The sequence below is a fragment of the Herpailurus yagouaroundi genome, unplaced genomic scaffold, assembly GCF_014898765.1.
Source record: "Herpailurus yagouaroundi ecotype Mexico unplaced genomic scaffold, PumYag 77, whole genome shotgun sequence".
In the NCBI taxonomy this organism is placed as follows: domain Eukaryota; kingdom Metazoa; phylum Chordata; class Mammalia; order Carnivora; family Felidae; genus Herpailurus; species Herpailurus yagouaroundi.
In genome coordinates this window covers 96,790,467-96,813,460 of record NW_024412388.1, presented here as the reverse complement: position 1 = coordinate 96,813,460, position 22,994 = coordinate 96,790,467, and the positions used below count along the sequence as shown (strand labels likewise).

The window sequence follows — 22,994 nt, the reverse complement described above, 5'->3', positions numbered from 1 at the left end:
TTTTCAATCTATTCTTTTTATTGTGGTAAAGTACAGATAACATAGAAGTTACTGTTTTAACCATTTTATTTTTTTAATTTAAAAAAAATTTTTAAAGATTTTATTTTATTTTTAAGCTCATTTATTTATTTTGAGAGAGAGAGAGTGAGTGGGATAGGGACAGAGAAAGGAGAGAGAATTTCAAGCAGGCTCCTCACTGTTAGTGCAGAGCCTGACGTGGGGCTCGAATTCACAAACCGTGAGAACATGACCTGAACCAAAATCAAGAGTCAGATGCTTAACCGACTGAGCCACCCAGATGCCCCAAGATTTTATTCTTTTTTTTTTTTTTTTAATGTTTATTTATTTTTGAGACAGAGAGAGACAGAGCACGAACAGGGTAGGGTCAGAGAGAGGGAGACACAGAATCCGAAGCAGGTTCCAGGCTGTCAGCACAGAGCCTGATGCAGGGCTTGAACTCATGGACTGTGAGATCATGACCTGAGCCGAAGTCGAACGCTCAACCGACTGAGCCACCCAGGCACCCCCCCCCCGCAAGATTTTTCTTAATTAATCTCTACACCCAGCGTGGGGCTCAAACATACAACTCCGAAATCAAGAATCACATGCTCCACCCACTGAACCAGCCAGGTGCCCCCATTTTAGCCATTTTAAAATGTATAGTTCAGTGACATTATATACATTCACATTGTTGTGCAACCATTACCATCTTCTATTCCCAGAGCATTTTCATCATCCCAGACTGAAATTCTATACGCATTAGATAATGACTCCCCATTCTTCCTTCCTCTCCAGCCCTTGGTAACTATTCTGCTTTCTGTCTCTATAAGTTTGACTAGTCTAGGTATCTTCTGTAGTGAAATTGTACAATCTTTGTCTCATTAAATCAGGCTTACCTCACTGAGTATAATGTTGTAGCATGTGTCAAAAAATCATTACTTCTTAGGGCTGAGTAATCTTCCATTGTATATATACACCATACTTTATTTATATAGTCATCTGTCAGTGGATATTTGGGTTGTTTCCACCTTTTGGCTATTATGAATAATGCTGCTATGAACACGGGTATACGAATATCTGTTTAAGTTCCTACTTTCAGTTTTTTTGGGTATATACCTGGAAGTGGAACTGGTAGATTATATAATTCTATGTTCAATGTTTTGAGGAACTGTCATACTATTTTCTATGGCAGCTACAACCATTTACATTCCGCCAGCAATGCACAGGTTTTCACTTTCCCTATATCCTCATCAACACTTGCCTTTTTTTTTAATAGCCACACTGATGGGTGTGAAGTGGTATATCATTGTGGTTTTGATTTGTATTTTCCTTATAATTAGTGCTGTTGAACTTTTTTTAATGTGCTAATTGGCCATTTGTATATCTTCTTTGGAGAACTAGGTTGTTTTTCAATTAACTACCAGATCTCTTATTTGTAACTTCTTAAAATCATTTAGAAAATGAAAAAGCTTGATCAAAATGTTTTATCAGTTGAATTTTTATAATAAATAATTGTCTTGGAAAGTGCATTTCTGCTACCATTAAAAATTCAAAAATAAATTCAATACTCATTAACTAGAGTTGGTTGATCCCCCTCAGTTCCCAAACTTTGCGCTGAGGCACCTTGGGGCGTTGCGGCAAATTCATAAGAGTGCCATGGCATATTTAAAAATTTCAGTGGAAACAACAGTAATACTCTATATGTGTCAGGCATCATTGTTAGTTCCATGTAGTTCAAGGTTTCACCATTAGGTGGCTCTCCATTGTCTCTTTCTTTTGATGTTGTCAAAGCTTTGCAAAGCTCGGTTTTTTATTAGCTGCTGTGATTAAAAGAAGTACCACACACACACACACACACACACACACACACACACACACACAAATCAGTGTGGAACAGGAAATGACTATGGCAGTGTCCAATCTGACTCCAAGGTTTGAAAAGGTATGCAGTGCCCAACAGGTACATACATCCCACTAGTAAGAAAAGATGGTTGTTTAAAAATGAAATAATTGGGGGCACTTGGCTGGCCCAGTGAGTACAGCATGTGACTCTTGATCTTGGGATTGTAGTTTCAAGCCCCACATGGGGGTAGAGATTACTTTAAAAAATTAAAATATTTTTAAAAAATGAAATAATTATTTTTTCCTTTAAGTTTTTTTGTTTGTTTTTTTTTTTTTAAATTCACTGCTAAGTTGTTAGCACACAAACCTTTAAAGTTGTTTGGATCCACTACTTAAGTGGAATTGTTATATTTCTTTCAGCCTAGGGGCATCATAAAAAATTACTGAGACATGAAGGGCACCATGTATCCTTGAGGCAAAGAGAATTTGGGAATCTATGCATTAACTACTTGCTAAGAGTCAGACACTATGCTTACCTCTGACAATATGCAGATTAATGAAATTGGGACTAATAAAACTGAGGAGCAGAATGTCTTTGTGTCATTAGGCTTCTTTTTGCTGTCTCTCTAGTAGTCTAGAAGCTCCTCAAAGCCTGGTACTCTATCTCATTGATCCTGTATTCAGTGCCTAATGGTCTGCCTGGCACATAAGAGGTTTTCAATAAGGATGTGACTTACACTGAATTTCATAAATAGTCTTCTTTATGAATGATTTTTCTAGTGTTACCACTGATTTGCTTTGTGACTTTGGACAAATCCCCACTTTTTATTGTGGCAGAACAAAATTCATATTTTGACAAAAGTTTTTTTTAAATGTTTATTTATTTATTTTGAGAGAGAGAGACAGAGTGTGAGCAGGGGAGGGGCAGCGAGAGAGGGAGAGAGAATGCCAAGCAGGCTCCATGCTGTCAGCACAGAGTCCGATACCGGGTTTGATCCTGGTATCTCACGAACTGTGAGATCGTGACCTCAGCTGAAATTAAGAGTCGGACACTTAACCAGCTGAGCCACCTATGCACCCCTTGACAAAAGTTTATAGAGCTAAGCACTAAAGGAAAAACAAAACTTAATCACAGTTTTGATGAATACTTAGCTAGTTAAGTAGGTAAACAAAGATTCCCCCTTTAAGAAGTCTTCAAGAGTTGGTGATAATCTAGATCAGGGATAGGTAAATTTTTTCTGTAAAAAGGCAGATGGTAAATCTTTAGTTTTTGTGAGCCATAGTCTCTGTTACAGCTACCCAACTCTTGTAGCATGAAAGCAGCCTAACATAATATATAAATGAACAAGCAGTTTTAACATCTGTATTCTAACAAAATTTTATTTGCAAACATAAATAGTGGTCCAGATCTGGCCAAAGGGCCATACTTTGGTGACCTCAGAACTAAATTAAATTCTGCTTGTAGAAAACTTTGGTGACATCTAACATATGAAGTTAGTACCCATTGGGAACTCTTTCTGGGTTGCCAACAGTCATGGTAACAACAGTGATACATGTTGCAATTTTATGAAGGTTCCTGGAAGAAAAGGAAGTTATACCCACAGAGTTAAGTCTGTTGTGTTTGTAGTGAGGAGACAGAGGCAAGAAGGACTCAGCAACCTTGTTATCCACTACTCCCTTCATGCTCTGAATAAATCTTATTCTTCCCCTTATTCCTTCTTTTGCTTCCTTTGTGTCTTTCATCTAAAAGATATCTCTAAAGGAATTAATAAATGCTCTTTGAAAATTTTGTAAAAATATGTCTCCACAGTAGCTTTGATTTGTAGTATGGGATGAAAGTGGGTCTGAATTAAATGTCAAACTATATATTTTTTTTCCTCAGCTTTTAGAATGATTCCATACCCTTTAGAGAAAGGCCATCTATTTTACCCTTATCCCAGCTGCACAGAGACTGCTGATAGAGAGCTATTACCTAGTAAGTAAATATTCTAGTTTTCCTAAACTTCAAAGTAGTTGTGAGATTGTTTTTCATAGTATTTTCTCATGATAAAAGTGCCTTTGGTTGAAATTCAGGATACTGTTTAAAATACTATTTTAGCCATTTCTTAGATGTAGTTGCAAAATTCAGTTCATTCCCATGTATTTTGGGGGTAAAATTCTGTGTTAGATGTGATAAAGAACACAAAAATTGAAGATATTTAAAAGAACAGTCGACTAATAAGCATTTAAAGAAGAAATAATACCATTCATTCACAAACTCTTTTCAGAAACTAAAGGAGGAGGGAACACTGCTCAGCTTATTCTGCGAGACCAGTATGACCCTGATACCAAAACCAAAGACATTACAAGAAAAGAAAACTATAGAACAATATCCCTCATGAATACAGATACAAACATGTTCAACAAATATTAGCAAACTGAATCCAGCCACATATAAAAAGGATTATACTCCATGACCAAGTGGGATTTACCTCACAAATGCAAGTGGTTTAACATTTGAAAAGGCAATGCATCATGTTATTAGAATAAATGACAGTGGATACAGAGAAAGGGTCTGATAAAAATCGAACGCCCATTCATGATAAAAATTTTGAAAAAATTAGGAATAAAAGAGAATTTCCTCAACCTGATAAAGAGCATCGACAAAAACCCCACAACTGACATCATACTTAAGTGATGAAAGACTGGATGCTTTCTCCCTAAGTTAGGAATAAGGCAAAGATGTCTGCCCCTCCCACTTCTCTTCAGCATTGTACTAGGGGTCCTAGTCAGTGCAATCAAGCAAGAAAAATAAATAAAAGGCATTCATATTGGAAAGGAAGAAGAAAAACAATCTTTATTCATAGATGACATCATCGTCTATGTAGGAAATCCTAAGAAATTCATAAAAATACTATTAGAACTAATAAGTTCAGCAAAGTTGCAGGATATAATATCAGAATATAAAACTCAGTTGCATATTTAAATACTGGCAGTGAATAAGCAATCCAGAAATGAAATTTAGAAAACGTTTCTAATCATAGTGGCATCAAAAGGAAGAAACAATTTAGGAATAATTTGATGAAAGAAGTGCAAAGCTTGTATACTAAAAAAAAAACCTACATAATTTGCTGAGAGAAATTAAAGACAAATCTAAGTAAATGGAGAGGTGTTCCATGTTTATTGATTGGAAGACTCGATATTATTTATATGACAGTTCTCTCCAAATTGATCTATAGATTCAATACAATCCCTATCAAAATTCCAGGAGAGATTTTTGCAGAAATTGACAAGCTGATCCCAAAATTTATATGGGAAGGTAAAAGACTCAGAATTGTCAAAACAGTCATTACAAAGAATGAAATTGGAGAGACTACACTTTGCAGTTTTAAGAAGAGCAGTCATAGACTTAGGAAGAGAACCAGAAATATGTAGGGTTATGATTGCTGAAAGTCCCACTGAGTCCCTGCTTTCAGGAAGCCAAACTTCTCAAAAGAATGGTCTGTATTCATTTGTCCGAGTTGCACTTTTTTTCTGTGAACTGGTAAATTTCTGTTTAACTTTTCTTTTTATGATTTAACCAATAAATAAGCATGCTGAAGGGTGTAAACACTAGCACCATGTTTCCTTATGTGATATAAACCTGTGCCATAGTTTTTACAGATCTGGGGCTGTTAGAGCTCAAGTCTAACGAGGAAAGTTGCAGTTTTACAAACGCCAAATTTAGGGAACTGAAAAGTTCAAACAAATAGATGAAAATTTAGGAGAGATTATGGAAGTTGAGTATGCTGATATTTTTCTCCCAGGGTCTTTTATTTTCTTCCGTCCTCTGAGATAATTTACCTGTCTTTTCTTTGAACTCTCAAAGTATTTTGTGAACTTCTTAACCTCCCCCTTCTAGATTGTAAACTTGAAGGCCAGGATTCTCTTTATCATCTCTTTGGGTATTTCTATAATGTTCATCGTGAAAATTGTGTAAATATTTTAATTAGTCAAATTTGTTAATGCATTCTTATAAACATGCTAAGTATATTGTAAGCACTCAACAAAAATATTAAATATTAGCACCTTTTCCTCTTTATCCTACTCCAAACTCCTGAACTGCTTACGAGTTAATACAAAGACTGATAAACAATGTGTTAAGTGCTGTGTGTATGGAATAGATTTTAAGGAAGCTGGAATGGGGAGTGCCTATCTCTCTAAGGTCAGGGATGATTCCTAAATCTGACTTGAATGACTTGAAGAATGGTAAATCCAACATACAGCACAAGGAGCAAGTTTGGGAACAGGAGTCGGGAAAGTAAATAAATTCGGGCTTTGAATATGTTGTATGTGTAACCTTTCACCCATGCCCACACACACGTGTGTGTGCATATGGGTATGCATGCTTAAATATCTTATTACATAATCTGTTTCACACACACATTATATATATACATATTATTTATATTTCTAAATAATATATGGTTCTAAGATATGTTTATAAGAAATATACATATAGTAAATATATATATATTATATAAATAGTAAATGTTGTAAGTATTCTTTAGATAAAAGTAATACAGAGCTGTTTTAAACTTAAAGGGAATTTGTTAGAAGACTGGATTATCTCAAAGAATCCCAAGGCAGCAATTACAGTTGGACCTCAGAAGGGACTAGAACCAGAAACTAGAAGGATATAAAGATTTCCAGGAGTCAGTTATCTGTATATCTTTATCTCAGGCTGCTTTTTTCAGGCTCTCCTATTCTCGCTTTTCTTTTTTTTCCTTCCCCAGTGCCATCTCCTTTTTGTATGAGCTCTCCTTTCTGCTTCTCTCAGTGTGTCTGCTTCATTTTTATATCTTTCTCTTTGTAGTTTGGCTTTCCCTTCTTAGACACTCATGTAGCCAAACTTGATGCCCCTACATCGCTCTAGTTTACATGTCATCAGTTCAGGCAAATAGTACAGTATGAATAATAACTCAATCCTGCTTGTAAAACTTCTGGGAGACAGAATCAGATGCTGACAGAATCAGAATCCATGTGTCCATTTCTGGTTCATTTAGCTGTGGGCTAGGGACAGGGTCAGGTTGTGTAAACAAAATTGCCAGGGGTTCTGATACCTCTTTCTCTTGAGATCTCTCTACCTCACCAAACCAACTTGGTAGTCATCATTTTCTAGCTATGAATGAGACCACTAAGGGAAACTGTAGAGTGAGAAGTAAGCTAAGAGCAGAACCATGGGGGCACAAAAATGTTGAAGGAATGGGTGGCTGATAAGGAGTCTGGAAGATTCAGTGAAGTAGTGGTCAGGGACAGGACAAGAACCAGAACTAGATAGGCTAGGAACTAAAAAGAGGGGAAAAAATCCAAGTGAGGAGGAGTATCTGATACCAAGGAAGGTGATTACTGAGAAGAATCCATTGACTTCAGCAGTTAGAATGTCATTAGTGAGAGAAATTTTATTTTCTTTCCTAGGATGGTGCTGGTAGTAGTTGCTCTTGTTGTTTTCCATTTTAACAGAAATAAGGCAAAAGAATAAATCTTTGATTATGGAACATCAATATGCAAGAGTATATTATATTAGGTTAATACATTTAGCCTAAAATACCCCTCCCCAAAATTATAAAGGTTGCCTGATATAAGGCCAATTTTACATAGTAATATGAATAAAGTCAGGGTTTTTCGCACGTATTGCCAGAGTCCCAGCTTATAAGAACAGAGAGTTTGCTTTTTGGCAGGCCTTTATTATTTCTAGGGTACTTAGACATTTGCAAATTCCAGGAGGTAGGAGAAGAGGGATATGCTGGGGTCTTTGTTTGATTATACTGTTTGTTCTGAGAATATTTGTCTGTGTCTGACTGTGGTAGAATGAACAAATTTTTAATAATGTGGAGTTCTAATACCCAGGAGTACTTAATGTTTTTTTGTTTTCAATTCTCCTTCAACCTTGATATGACTTACAACATTCTGGAATTTGCTTATGAACCTCATAAGCTCAGACTTGAACTATTCCCTTAGTTCACATAGCTATTTAGTTGTCTTTTATGCCTCCTGATAAATTTTTCTCTACAAGCCAGTGATGAAATTTGAACTTTACTTCCAAGGGAGTGTTTCTGTACTAGTCATCCATTATATTGATGTATTAGCCAAACATTGACTGACAAGTGAATCTACAGAAAGCAATCCAAAAAGAAAAACTTAAGTCTCTCCTATAGTATAAAAATTTCATATTTTAGGAGATTATCTTACTAAAGCTATATAGTTTTCTGCCTTATAAAGTGGAAATAATATCTATCTCTTAGGGAAATTGGGAAAAAAATCAAACTAATGTAAATTAAAGCACTTTGTGAGCCATAAAATGCCATACAGTTTGATTAACTTTATTAATGTTGCCATCTGTCACATAATAAGAGTATTAGTGACCATTGGTATATTTAAGTGTTCCCTGTCTTTGCAAGTACGATGGTTTGCCTCTCTTGGTTTGCTGGAAGAAGTTGTCTTCTCATTGCTGAGGGACAGGGCAAAAGGGACTGCTGGTTTTTTGGGTGCTGAAAGTTCAATGTTGTCCGTAGCTTCTAATGTTTCTAACGTTTTTAAAAAGTTCAGATTTGGTGTGTTTCTACTTTAAAAGTGATTCAAGCCTCTGGAAATTTTCTGGATTTTTAATGAGTTTGGTTTTTGGCATATTCTTTCAGAGTATAGTATAAGACATAAAAAATATGGCTACCAAAGGAAACTTAGGTGTAATCTTCTCTGTGAATCATTATGTTTAAAAAAGTGAAATTTATAGCTGACCTTGATTCAGCACTGAATTAGTCATCCCTTACTTATGTAGGATATTACATCAGGAATTCCTGGGTTTGTGTCCAGCCCTGAGCAGTCAACTTACTGGACTAATGAAGTCCCAGAATAGCTCTCAGTTTAACAGACGTTTATTGAGCACCTACTATGTGCCAAGCATGGTAATACGCTCATCAGCATTGGTATGCAGGTATTTTCAATCAAATTTCAAATAAGATATAAATGCTTGAATACTGTTAGTAATGGAATATCCAGTCTTTAGAAAAATAATCCCTGATTTAATGTGTGAATGTGGTAAAAGAAGACAGGGTACGTGGTTTATGATCAGAATCCTAGGGCTTTGGTGTTCTAGTTCAGGTTTTATAGTGCTCTATGAAATGCTACAGATAGAACATTTATTAATAACTGGGTAAAATTGTGGTTCTGGGAAATCTGCAACCACACATCTGTCTCTCGATTCTGTACTTGTCTCTGAGCTCCTAAAGAACAAGAATTATAACAACTCACATTTAGTAAGGACTTACAGTATTCATCATAACAACTCCATAGCAACTACGAGAGGGTTTAGCAACTTATTCAAGATCACACAGCTAATAAGTGACAAAGCTCTTTTTCAAAAGCACCTCAGCATGACTTTACAATTAATGTTCTTTCCCACGATGCCATCCTATTCTTAGTCCCCAGCACAGTCATCTGGCTCCGTAGATAGGCTGTTGATGCTGGAATAAATAATGAATAACTCTCTTCTATCTTGCTATCCCGAGATGCCTTGTTCTTTTAAAAAAAAAAAATGATTTTCCTTTTTAGTTTTAAAAAATAAACTTTGTTTGAAAATATTAAAACTGGCTTACACTGTATTCTTAAATAAAATCCATTTCAACCTTTTCTCCCTTGCAGCCTTTCATCATGTTTCTGTTTACCCAAAGAAGGAGCTTCCTTTTTTCATCCATTTCACAGCAGGACTGTGTTCTTCTACAGCAATGATAGCTCTTCTCACACACCAGTTTCCTGAAATCATGGGTGTTTTTGCTAAAGCTGTAAGTATGATCTCAAGGACTTGTGTAGAGTATTTGTAAAACACACAAGAAACCATCTCTGATCTGTTTGTGCTAAGCCAGTTGATCAGTGGAAGATGTTTGTTATAGTAAATTACAGGAACTGATTTGTAAAGTTGCTGCCATAAATATGTCAAACATAAGTTTCTTGGTGACTTGAGCTATATTTTTGTTGCTTAAAAATTTAAAGACTACAATGGTGTAACATTATACAGTTGGTCTTTGTAGATCACTTTTGGTGGTAAACACAGCACTTGTTACTAGCTGAGGAATAATCCAACTCTTTTAAATGCTTTCTTTTTGGCATTTAAAAAAATTCCCTATTTTGTAAACAAATTTTGATTTTTCCATTTAAATGAAATCATCAGTTGTAAGGTTTGCTGATGGAGAATAAGTAGGTAAGATGGTACAGATGCGACATTTGCCCTGAGTACAGAATACGCTTCTTTACTCAAAGCTTCTCCCTGTTGTATCTTCATGTTCTTATTGACTTTCCCCAATCTTGGGTGTAAAACCATGTATAGACCTTTAGTTTCATTTTTGTCCTTCAATTTTGAACTACTTCCCCATTTCCTGACCCAGGTCCAGAAAGTACTTGATATTAGAGAGAGTATCCCATGATTATTTACTCTTCTACATAAAGTTAGTAATTAGTGTCACTGGCTTAAAGTAAAATTACCAAAGATAAGTCGCTTTAAGTCTCCGAGCCTTTAAAAAAATGTGTCTTTCTTGTACATCTTGGGATTTTCATCAGGTAAAAATAGTTCAAACCCAAAAGGAAAATGCTAATTCATTCTAGTCCCGGATCAAAAAACATTGAGAACTGTAGAAACACTGGCCCTTACTCGGTAATGTAATTTCTATATTTTTCTCTATATGCCTCCATTTTGACTCTCTGTTTCCTCACAATTTCTTTTTCTGCCTTAAGAACAGTTTATTTTGTGCCTTAAAGATCAGTTGGTTTTCTTTTGGCACCAGTAGTAAAAGCACTGGTTTCCCTTTTTCCCTGAAGGTCAACTGTATAATGTGTTAACTTGCCACTGGCTGTAGGCCTAGGAGTCTGCGACTGCACTTGATTCTGGGTCAGTCTTCAAGGGGAATGACTTCCCACTGTTGTTCAGGGAGTATAGATATTTGGGTTGGAAACAGACTATTTCCTTTTAGTGTAAAAGGGAAGTGTAGTGATCATACCATAACTGTTATTCGCAGTGGTGCTGCCTAGGGAGTGAGTGCATCTCAAACTGAAATGACCTTACTGTGTAATCTGGCATGGAAAAAGTTGACTAGAAAAGGAATCCTGTCCATTTAACAACTGCAAAAATATATGCAGCTGTGTATTTGAGATCACAGGCGAGCAGTGGAAGACTCCTTGGGTTTCTCTCAGGGCAGTGGGGAAAAGATAAAATTGAGTGAGGAGCAAGATCTAGAATCTGGAATCCATAGGTAGCAATTGTTAGTAGTATACTTCCAGCTAAAAATAATGTGGAGTGTACTCACTATCTGTTCTGTCCATTCATGTTAGTATATAGTGTCTGTCTTTACCTGAGACATTGCTGATGGCACTGGAAGAGCCTTTAAGATTACATAGCACAAGCTCCTTAGCACTCTTCTAGAAGAGTCTGAGAATGAATAATTATATATTTTAAAGTGGACACTTTTTTTTTAGACCAAAAGTTATTAATTTACTGTGATTCTAGTTAGTGAACAATAAACAGGCATTTATTTATTATCTTTTGATATTTGTATGGTTGGTGGTATATAGTGAAAAATGTGCCTCACAGCAAACTTTTATAGCCACATTTTATCCTCTGGCCTTTACATGCACATTTTAAGTTCCTAAAAGCTAACTATTTACTGAAAGTACCTGGAAATCAATATTTGGTATGCTGCAGTATCAAAGTCAGGTTTCATTGAAGACTTTATGGAAAATTATTACATAAGGGCCATCCCCATCTTACGAACACAACGTATAAATGCCTAACAGCCAACCAGCCCGCAACGGAGCTGGAGGCTCAAATTCTACTTCTTCACCTCTTAATATAGTGTGGTCTATAGAGTAGGAACGTCACCATCACCCAGCATGGTCTATGTGGTAGGAACATCACCATCACCCAGGAGCTTGTTAGAAAGACATAGCCTCAGGCACCACTCCACACCTCCTGAATCTGCTTTTTAACATGACCCCCAGGTGATCCTATATGCCCATTTAAAATCTAAGAAGCCCTGCTGTCCTCTACCCCCATAGGAGGAACGTAGATTGCCTGGATAGTGCCACTTTTTTGAGGTAGACAAGGGGCAGCATTGCAGAATGGTGATGAGCATAGGTTCTGGAGTCAAACTGCTTTGCTTTGAGTTCCAGCCCTGACATTTACTGTCTGTGCAACTTCAGATAAGTTACTTAACCATTTCTCCCCCTCATCGTGAAATGAGAGTGGTACTACCTCATGGGTTTTTATGAGGGTTAAATGAGTTTAAAATATGTCAGGTGTTTAGACTCACGTCTGTCCATAGTAGAAACTAGGGGAGTGTTACTGTTGTTGTCACCCGTCATGGTCATCATTATCACCAAAGTGCAGCTGTAGTGAAGAATACTACCCCCTTCATGCTGCAGGAGCCATGTCCCAATAGTACATTCAAAATGTGTTTCCCACAGAAATTGTAGTATAAATGGTGGTTACGTGTCATTTAAAAAAGACTGTCAGTACCATACTGCTGGTACACTATGTGTATTTGTACCACCAAAAGGGGAGAAATGTTTCAGATTCTAGGAGCTGGCAAACTGCCTCGTAGAACAGAAACTATTGGTAAATTGCAAACTGCCTATGTTAGGGTTTTCAATTAAGTCATATATTTGATAGCCAAATACAGTGGAACTCAATCTATTTAGGAAGGCAAAACAATTTAAGAAAATTTCCTAAATTTCTTCCATTGTTGTCATGGTCCCCTCCTCATCTAATATATATTTTTGTTTTAGCTCACATGCTAGAGTAATTTACTTTGAATTTGTTAAAATACATTTGTTACAAAAATTGCCTTTTTTGTGAAGCAAGGCACTACGGATTAATGATTTTTAATAACCCCACTGTACATCAGATTGAGATAAATGGAAGGGAATGAACTAGAATGGTTAGTGGTTTTAGTGCCTGGTTGTTGTTGTTTTGTTTTTTGTTTTTTGTTTTTTGTTTTGCATGGTATAAAGCTATATGGAATAAGATTTCAGTGTCAGCAAGTTAGGACATTTTTCTTGTTTTTTTTTCCTGGCTGAGATGAAAACCAAGCCTGACATTCGACATAGAGCAATAATAATAAAAAAAAATGCATAAGTCCCTGGAGATGTGGAATGTGCTGATATCAGAGCCGATATTCTCCAAGGCCAGAATTCCTGAAAAAGGAAAAATTGCTTTTAAGTGGTAGGTCATTTTCTCACCTGCTTTGAAGCCTGCTGGGTTAAATATGAGAGTTCAAAGTAAGGGTAGCCAGCAAACCAAATGAACTGGAATCTGATTCTGCTTATCTGAAAGGAGCTTCTTTATTTAAGCGCAGCACTGCCCTCTCCTTAGAGAACCAATCTTCGTCTACTCTGGCCCCTTTCATTTCTCTCTTGCAAGAAAAGCTTTCTTCTTAGTAAGCCTTGGGAGGGCGTTATCACAGCAGTGAAGACTAAAGATGGTCTTTGGGGATTTCACTAACTTGCTGATGAATTCAGGCTTGTGGCATGTGACTTTAGTACTTTGAATTCAGAAGTGTGTTTGAATATAAAAATCCTTAGTTGGGTTTTAACTAAATAGGATAGCCTTTGCAACTTGGCAGAAAAAGGTGTTAGTGGGTAAAGACAGGAATAAAAAAGATTCCCAAATAAATTGTTTGTTTCACTAAAGCAAACCTCTGTTGAAATCTGTTTCACTGAACACATATTGTAGCTGTGCTGAGGTGGGAATGGGCCCTGTTTCCACATATTTTTACTAATCTTTATGTGGGAAAATGTGGTTGGACATGCCAGTGATGAATTTCTGAGCAACTCATAATTGGCTGGCTCCACTGTAACTAGGGCCTAACAATCTGCTTGATTAATTCTTTAAGGACTACATTAGCCAAGTTGCATGATTTCCAAAGATATAGAAGGTCAGATGTTATACTAACAAAAGACCTTTCTACAGAATGTCTCACTGGGATTTCTTCAGCCCCTTCCCAAAAATAATTAATATTTTTCTCCCCAAATTACATTTTTAAGAATAATAAGCAGAAATAAATGGCCAAGTGTGTTTTACTGAATAGTGATCAAAACTTTTGAGGTTTGTACACTATTCTCATGATTTTTTCCAGGGCAAAGATCATCCTCGTAACTAGGGAAGTTGGTAGATAATTATAACTTTATATTGAGAAACATACTGGTAGAAAAAAATATATTATTTTTAAAGGTTCCTAATTTTCCATTGTCATAACAAGGGACATGAAATCTGTTCATAGGTGAAAGTAATTTTTTATATTCTCCATCTGACTTCATTCATAATGAAAACCTGTGATAGTTACATCCCTCTTTCTTAAATAGGGTCACATTCAGAAATTCAACTGACAAGGAAAATAAGTCTCTTTACTTTGTTTGAAAATGGATTATTTTTCAAAGCTTTGAGACTTCTTTGGTTCCTAAGAACTGACGTAGCTTTTAAAACATTTTTGAATTGTAACCAAGCTTATATTCGCATAAAATATTGTTCTGTAACCATGCTATTTCTACAGTAATATATCTGAGGTATTTCCCAGAGATTATACTGATAATAAAGGAGCCCATTGTGTGACAGGTCAAAAAATGTTAAATGTTTATATTTTTGTTTCTTTGCTAGTGCCACTGAAGTCTTTATTTGGGCAATCTAGCATGTTCCAATTTTGATTTTCTTAATAAATAGGGGTATTTCTAGCAAGACAAAAGATGTTCTCTACTTCCACTAAGGGCATTTCTCATGCTTCATTCTCATTGTTCCCCTTCAAAAAGAACCAGACTGAGAAGTTTGTGAAATCGCTGATGTTCTTCTTTATCCATATTTTCTGAGTACTAAATTCTTCTTTTCAAAGGCAGGAAAAAAAAGAATAAAAGTTAATGTACTTTTTTTTAAAATGCTTATTTATTTTTGAGAGAGAGAGAGACAGAGCGTGAGTGGGGGAGGGACAGAGAGGGAGACACAGAATCTGAAGCAGGCTCCAGGCTCTGAGCTGTCATCACAGAGCCCAACGCGGGGCTTGAACTCACAAACCGCAAGATCATTACCTGAGCCAAAGTTGGATGCCCAACCAACTGAGCTACCCAGGTGCCCTGGCAATGTACTTTTTAATGCATGTCTGTATTCCTTCTCCAGGGTTTAATTCAGTTTTGAAGTTTATGGAAAGCACTCTCTTTCCCAATTAACATGTGCCTGTCAAGTATGAAGTTCACAAAAGCTCACCCTGAATTTATTTGGCAGTATATTTAATCATCCTTTCCCCCTCAAAGTGAACATCTCAATGCCAAAGTTTAGAACATCCTGTCACTAACTGCTGCTGATCTATTGATTGCTTAATCATTAGCACTTGGGGCAAAGTGGACTGCATAACAGTTTTTGGAAGAGCTGCGCTTAGATATTGATGTAAATTGCTTACTCCAAACCCATTACATGAGTGATATTAAAATTCATGTTAGGAAACCTACTGATTTTTCTTTCAGAAAACATCTTTGTTTTTTGCAGACCCAGCATAGTCCTCTAAATGGAGAGAATAATGGGAATGCAGAATAAAATTATAATCTTGAGGAATAGTTTTTATTGGCTTGTTTCTTGAGTTGAACTTTGCTCCTTCTCCCACCAATCAAATTACTAATACTCAAAGGAAATAAATTTGTACTACTACTTAATATATTATGATTTTAAACCAGGAGTAATTTAGATTTCTGTTAGTTATTATCTCTTCTCTCAATAGTGTGTACATATATTCTCATTTATTCTTACCTGAGCCATTGCAAGACAGACTGTGGTTTTCCAGCTTTACAGATGGGGAAGTTCGAGTCATTCAAGTTAAGCAATTTGCTTGAAATCATACAGTAGATAGCCCTTTAGTCATGATATATATGCTTGGTTTCAATAACATGTCAGTTCACGACTCACACCAAAGCAAATACAAAAGAATAAATTTCAAACTAAATATAGTAATGGTAACAGGATATAGGATGATAGAATGGTGATAGTAACGTGGTTTTGCTAGAGACGTCTTGCTATAGGAGATGAATTTGGAGATTTGTTTTTTATCGCATTTTTTTAAATTTTATTTTTTATTTTTTAAAATTTACATCCAAATTAGCATATAATGAAACAGAGTTTTAAATGAAAAGGCTGATACTGATTTTCAGAAAATAGAAAGGACACTTAGGTTGCAAAAATGCTTCCTGCAAAAATAAAAATATAAATATACAAACTGCCTGGGGAACTCTTCACTCTTCACAGTATTAGTTTATTTGATGAACTCTGATGCTTTAAAATAAAGAATGCCCATTTGCTTTTCTGTCTTCAAACTGGTTCATTTTCATTTCATTCCTTTTCTTGCTAGTAAGTCACTTAAGAAAGAAGAACACTGTTTGGTTATTTACATCACATACTCAGACAACTGTATAAAGAACTTAAGTCTTTCTAACTTTTGGAAATGTGCAGTAATACTAAAGAAACAGTAGATGCTGGTTTGTAATGATTCAGAGGGAATTTGGCTCTCTGAAATGGTAAAAAAAAAAAAAGTTTTAATACAAAGTACAAATGTATACACTGTTTCAATATCACTCTTCTTTCAAAATCAAAGGGTAAGTTTGTGAAGAATTAGGGAGGGAAGTTTGAGCAGAATAAACTTTTGGTCTAAAATTTAACTTGTGGGTATTTTTTGGCTAACATGGGGATTTTAGATAGTAAAGGTACTTCTAGGAGCTGTTATCAATAGGTAGGGAACTTGGGAGGTGTCTGGGTGGCTCAGTTGGTTAAGCATGAAACTATGGCTCAGAAACTATGTGCTGACAGCTCAGAGCCTGGAGCCTGCTTCGGATTCTGTGCCTCCCTCTGTCTCTGTTTCTCCCCTGCTTGCACTCTGTCTGTATGTCTCTCTCTCTCTCAAGAATAAATAAAGATTTAAAAAACATATAAAAATAAATAGGGAACTTGGGTGTGTTCTTTAATGCTGATAAGGCCTCAATACAAGATTGGGTGTTAATGGTGCTCTTTCCAAATTAGAGGAAAAAATAAAATTATCTGCCTTAGTTCTATAGTGGCATTAGATTGAAGCCAGCCTCAAGAAAAGAAATTATTTTGGCTTTAGGTGATGCTCAACAAAATTAAGAGAACTGATATTCAGAGAGTTCAGACCACATAATTACCCTCTCAATCTCATCCTGTAATTTCAGGCATTCTGAAAATGAAATGTATATGTGTTATTCAAAGTGTCGAAAAGGCTATATTCTTATTGAGTACTTGTATATTACCAATAGGATATACAGAGAGAGAAGCAGTTTGGGGAAGAATTTAAAAGGGAGCATATTCTCACACCCTTTGGTAGGAACACGCCAGCTCTTGTTTTCATGTGTTCAATATGCCAGAGTCCCAGTTTCTTTCTGAAGCCAGAGTTCAAGCTTTTATGCCCAGGTAGCAGGAGCTTTACAATTAAATTTTAATCCCTTAGTGTTTGTTAGACTCTTATCTAGACTATAGCGACGACTATTCTTGGCAAGCAAAGACATTGCTGTTTTTCCTTCAGTCACAATGAGATAGAAAAATGTTCTCTGGCTGGGGTGTAGATGAAGGCACTTTACTAATCTTATGCATAATTCATCTTTGGTTGCTGAGGTACTCAGAGTTGAAACTTTGCCCTCTGATAAAATTCAGCTGGATTTTTTATTTACTTGACTCTGATCCCTTTGGATTTAGCCCTTTATGGGAGCCTAGGGATTGTAATTCAGCTAAGTCCTAGCTGTGTAGACTTTTCTTATTAATTTGCTCTTGCTGTATTTTAGCTATTGTTAAGACCGCCTTTAACAACAACAGCAACAACAGCTGTACTAAGAACATGCAGTTCAGAGTCCTGGATACTCTGAGAAGATTCTTCTTTCAGTATTGGCTTATTGACTGGAAGGACTCCAATAGGGCTCATCTTAGTTTGTTTTCAAAGTTTAGTTTTTATAGAGCCTCAGCATTTAAAAACATGCTAACTGTTGTCCTATAACATACTATAGTATGGTAGTGATTATTCTGTACTGTACTCCCAAGTTTTCCACATTCAACTTCATTATTTTAAGATGTTACTACTAATGAACTTGTTTCTTCCTTCATTCAGTGAACAAATGTGTTATCAGGTACCTTTATGAAATATAAAACACAACTTGTTCACAAGTAACTCATAGTCTAGCCGTAGGGGGTTTGAGACCGGCAAGGGATGCATTCGTGTAAGACAGAGGCTGCTGCCACGGCGATAGATTAGCTCACCCTTGCATGTTTATTCATCTGACTGGAAGTGGCTGAGGAATTATTTTCACGTGCCTCACATAAGATGTAGTGACCTAAAAAGTCATTTGAGACTCAGAGAGGAGTTTTCCCTTTAGATCTAGGCTTTGTTTAGTCAGGGGTCCTTTCAGTCAAACAAGGCAGATAAGGGAGTCTCTATTTTATTCTCTTTCAAACAGGAGACACATAGGACTTTCATCTTTACACCTAACTGATGAAGTTCATATCTTTATAAACTGTGGTACTCATTATGTCTATCTGAATAGTTTAAACTTCATCAAAAAGTGAAGTGCTCCACAATTCAAAATTGAAATAAGAAAGGTCTTGCCTCAAGAGTCACATAGTTGTCGCCATAGTAGCATAAGACAGAGGCCTCTCTCACACTTACACTTCCATCGTCCTCTTTTGTAACCTCTCATTGCTAATAATGACAGACTGATAAGGGTTAAAGGCCATTCTGGTTTAGAATATGAAACAGTATGATGTCATTGTGAAGCAGAATGGGAGAACAAGAGTTAGGACTAAAATTAGTTGGGTCTGTGGCCATGTGGGAAAGATGGGAAAGAGCCACTCCAAATTTCCCAGAGTCTACCGTTAATGTTAAAGCTGCATCCTGCAGTGACTGATTCTGAACATAGGCACATGTTAATTTTAAAAAATCATAAAAGGATATTGGGGTAGGCACTGAAATAAGGTTCCAGAATTCCCCAAGCTGAATTTTGCCAATCAATTCTGCATCCTGACAATTCTGTCTTTTTATAAGGAGAGCCACCAAGATTTTCCAAGTAACTAAAAAATATTTCCAATCTTCATTGGGCTCAATCAAATATATGTGCTGGCTAGGTCATTAGGGATGACCTTGGAATACATATTTCAGAATAGGCACAGGGGAGCTGTGCCTTGGGGAGCTTATACTAATTAGGCGTGTAATCAATAAATATGATAATATGATGGAAGTATATGGAGTGGAAGAGTAGGCCTAAGGTTGTACTAGGGGTCAAAGAATATACTGATTTAACTCAGTGTGGCAGCAGAAGAAAGGAAGTGGGATGATTTGAACAATGACTTAGAGGCAGAAGACTGCAGATCAGGCTTTGGAATTTACTGGTGACTGTTCTCTAAGAGTCCATCTGAGCTTGCTCTATCTGATGGAATAAGTAGAAATTATTAGTGTTTGGGTAGGTTAACAGAAAATGTATCTCTGGATAGTGAGTTAGATGCATGACAGGATCTTCCAGTTCAGAAGTCTGATTTGTAACATGCTAATAAGGAGTCACATTCATATTTCTGGGTTGTAAGGAGCCCACTCTCATCCATTTACCTGTGTTCTCGTTTATCCTAGACCGTGTCTGCTAATGCTAGGTCTCTAGAGAAAGAGTTAAGTCGACTCCAGGCCCCCTGAGTTCCTACTGCCACCAATTCCCTTAGGACTTGGACAAAGATAATGAATAGAGTTACTTAAAAAAATTTTTTTAACTTTGATCTTTCAGATGGCATTGAGAGTAACCGTATCTTTTGTTTGGTGTCAAGCTCCCTATTGAATTATTTTTTTTAACGTTTATTTTTATTTTTGAGAGAGAGAGAGAGAGAGAGACAGAGTGGGAGTGGGGGAGGGGCAGAGAGAGAGGGATATACAGAATCCAAAGGAGGCTCCAGGCTCCGAGCTGTCAGCACAGAGCCTGAAACAGGGCTCAAACTCACAGACCATGAGATCATGACCTGAGCTGAAGTTGGACTCTTAACTGACTGAGCCACCCAAGTGCCTTGAATTATTATTTTTTTAATTGCTTTTGAGCAATAACTTTTTCTTTGGTTGCTTAACTGGTCGTACAAGTTAAGACTTCTATCTCTATGTCTATTTTATAATAGCTGCCCTGAGAGAGCAGATGAAAAATAATAAGTCAGTTAGATATTTTATGAGTACTGAAATCCCTTCCATTCAGAAATGTAAATAAAATAAGCAGCATGAGCAATCAGCTTATGGCAGATTCCGTGGGTTTATGTTACATAGGGAAATTATAGTGCAACCTGAAACACACTTCTTAATGAATTCATAGTGGTGTCACAGTTGAATGAAACCCTTGAGCTTTTTTCTGTCGTGAAGGGTTTCAGAAATCACTTTTTATAAATTGCCTAGGGTAGGAGGAAAAAACTAAGATGATACCAAAAAATGCCGTCACTGTTAAGTGGCTGCCTCCCAGCACCAAATTGTGCCAGTTAAGTAAAGCAAAAACATAGGATACTGCTCACCTGTGGGCTTATTCAGTGTATGTGTATGTGTACATACATGTGCGTGTGTATTCTAATGCAGCTGACCCTTGAACAACACAGGAGTTATGGGCACTGACCTGCTGTGCAGTCGAAAATCCATCTTTTGATTCTCCAAAAACTTACTGTTTACTGGAACCCACATCAATAACATAAATGGGGGTGGCTTGGGTGGCTCAGTTGGTTGAGCATCCGACTTTGGCTCAGGTCGTGATCTTACGGTTCGTGAGTTTGAGCCCCATATCAGACTCTCTGCTGTCAGCATGGAGCCCACTTTGGCTCCTCTGTCTGCCCCTCCCCCTCTGGTGCGCGCGCTCTCTCTCTCTCTCTCTCTCTCTCTCTCTCTCTCTCAAAACTAAATAAACATTTAAAATATATATATATTTAAAAATAACAGTTAACACATATATTGTATATATATTCTATATTCTTATAATTAAGAAAATCATAAGGTAGAAAAAAATACATTTACAGTACTGGACTGTATTTATTTTAAAAATCTGCATATAACTGCACCCATGCAATTCAAACCAGTGTTGTTTCAAGGGTCAGCTTATTCTTTTTCTGAAAAAAACACAAGGAAAATGCTGTGGAAGGACAGGTTGCCCTTGTGATTTTTGTCCCCAGAAGTTGAGAAAGCTCAGTTAGGAAGTATGACAGGAGCTTGGTAAATAGCTCTGTTTTTACCTTCACAAATGCAAGAAGCCAGAGACCTAACTGAAAGTCAGGAAATTGGAATTTGTCTCTTGTCTGGCAGCCTCTTTATCTGGCAGCTTGTAGCACACAAGAACTATCTTCTCACTTATCAGTTAGCTGGTTTTGTAGTTCCTAAAGTTCTTTCTTCGCTCTCCTATTCGCTGTGGCCTTGGAGGTGATGAATCCGCTAGCCACAAAAAGTCCAGTATGTCAAATGGGACATAGGGGCCAGTCAAGCTCTAAGGTTGGGAATGAGGGAAAGAAACACATATTTTTAATTTCATATTATTTCTTTTTTAAATTTTAATTTCTTAAGCATTTGGCTTGATTTATGTCAGATTCTGGGCCTGGAAGCCTACATGAATGCATCACAGTTCTGGATAGAATACTTCATGTCTCTTATTTAGCCTAGAATCTCAAATGGTAGTGAGTTGTAGTTAACACTTAGCATTTGTGAGGCTTTACAGTGGAGCTCTCTTTTCGTCCCTGTATGTGTAACAAACGGCCTCATCCTTGTGCTTTCCCATAGGTACCCCCGTGTTTACTGACCTAGAGCAAGATGCTGTGTGGCCCTAAGGGGCTCTGCACCATCTGACAGTCTAGGCATATGCCGCTAGCTCACATTATTTAAGCCCTTATCTCAGCGTTCTGATTTCTCTGTAGTCCCCAGTGTATATAATATGTACTTGCTTGAAATTCCTTATATATTGCTTGCACATTCTTGCTTCTAAGTTTCAGCACATACCAGGGCCTTCGCTTTAGAACGCATTCTCTGACTGCCCTCCACCAGTCCATACCTTATCTTTTAAGACTCCAACTCAAAAGTGAGTCCTGGAGAAAGTCTGATTAATCTCTTCCACCTGATTGCTTTATTCGGAGACTTCTGTTTCTCGGCCCATTCCTCAGACTGGTTTTCCTTTGTGATTGTTGCTTGTGTACATTGTCACCCAACGAGCATGATGATACTAGGAATGACGATTTTCCTCTGTCCTCTCGTCTTTGTTTAATACACACAAACATTTTGAAGGCCTGCTAACAGCCTGCTCAGTTTTCCCTGAGTTCTAGTCCACCTTCCATACCTTTTCCCTTGACGTCAGAGCTAAATTCCTGGAGAAACAGGACACATTCAGGACTTGGCCTCCACCTCAGCGTGTGTGTGGCAGCCTGCTGAATAGGTCCCTACAAATAGGAAGGATCTAACCCTTTGGTTTCAACGTCTCTGCATTCTACTCAGACGCCTTCACGAAGTAGATGTGGGATCAGAAATAGGTCTGGGGATGGGAGTAGGGAAATTTTTAATGAATGCTTTTTCCTTCCTTTTTACATAAGACCCATGAAGCTGCTGTCGTCAGCAGCTCACCCGACACTCTCCTGCTCTGCCTCTTTTCCAGAAGTCAGGGTTAGTTTAAGAAAAAGCCTCTTGCTAGAAGCCATGACCTCGTACTTTTATCCCCTCCATCTGGTGTGCGGCCTCATGGGGCTGTGCTGCTATGCAGGAGGTGAGCAGTGGAATTCTTTAGATGATGACTTCTGAGCCCACATGCGGAGGCAGTGGGGGTGGGGAGCAGGGAGAGCAGTGAGAGCCAAGATCGATGGACCAAAAAGTAAGGTTTGCTCTGGGACAGATCCTGACTATAGGTAGGCTTTTTCATGAGGTGTCCTTCCCCTAATTCAAGTGGGGGCCCGGGTCTATGATGGATGAACACTGTGTTCCTGCAGTTTTCCCTTCTGCCTTCACAGTTGGGGTGCGGGAGTGGGATAGGTAGGGTATGTGCAGGCTTATGCTGTTTCTGAAGGAATGCATTCCACGGTTGAACAGGGAAGGGTTCCCCTTGCACACATCCTCTCTTAGAGCTGCTTTGTCTCACTGTCT

General features: G+C 37.3%; 1 protein-coding gene across 6 annotated transcripts in view; it reads left to right on the top strand.

The window, feature by feature from the left end:
* Nucleotides 1-22,994, top strand: part of ST7L (suppression of tumorigenicity 7 like) — an 83,028-nt gene that overhangs the window by 51,163 nt on the left and 8,871 nt on the right. For 5 of the 6 annotated variants that reach the window (XM_040471322.1, XM_040471320.1, XM_040471319.1 and 2 more), the window contains exons 13-14: nucleotides 3,725-3,817; nucleotides 9,502-9,641. In XM_040471322.1, the coding sequence (XP_040327256.1) occupies nucleotides 3,725-3,817; nucleotides 9,502-9,641 (233 nt within the window). Of the gene's footprint in view, nucleotides 1-3,724; nucleotides 3,818-9,501; nucleotides 9,642-12,925; nucleotides 14,475-22,994 lie in introns of those variants that run through there. The other variant, XM_040471318.1, reaches the window with a different exon arrangement.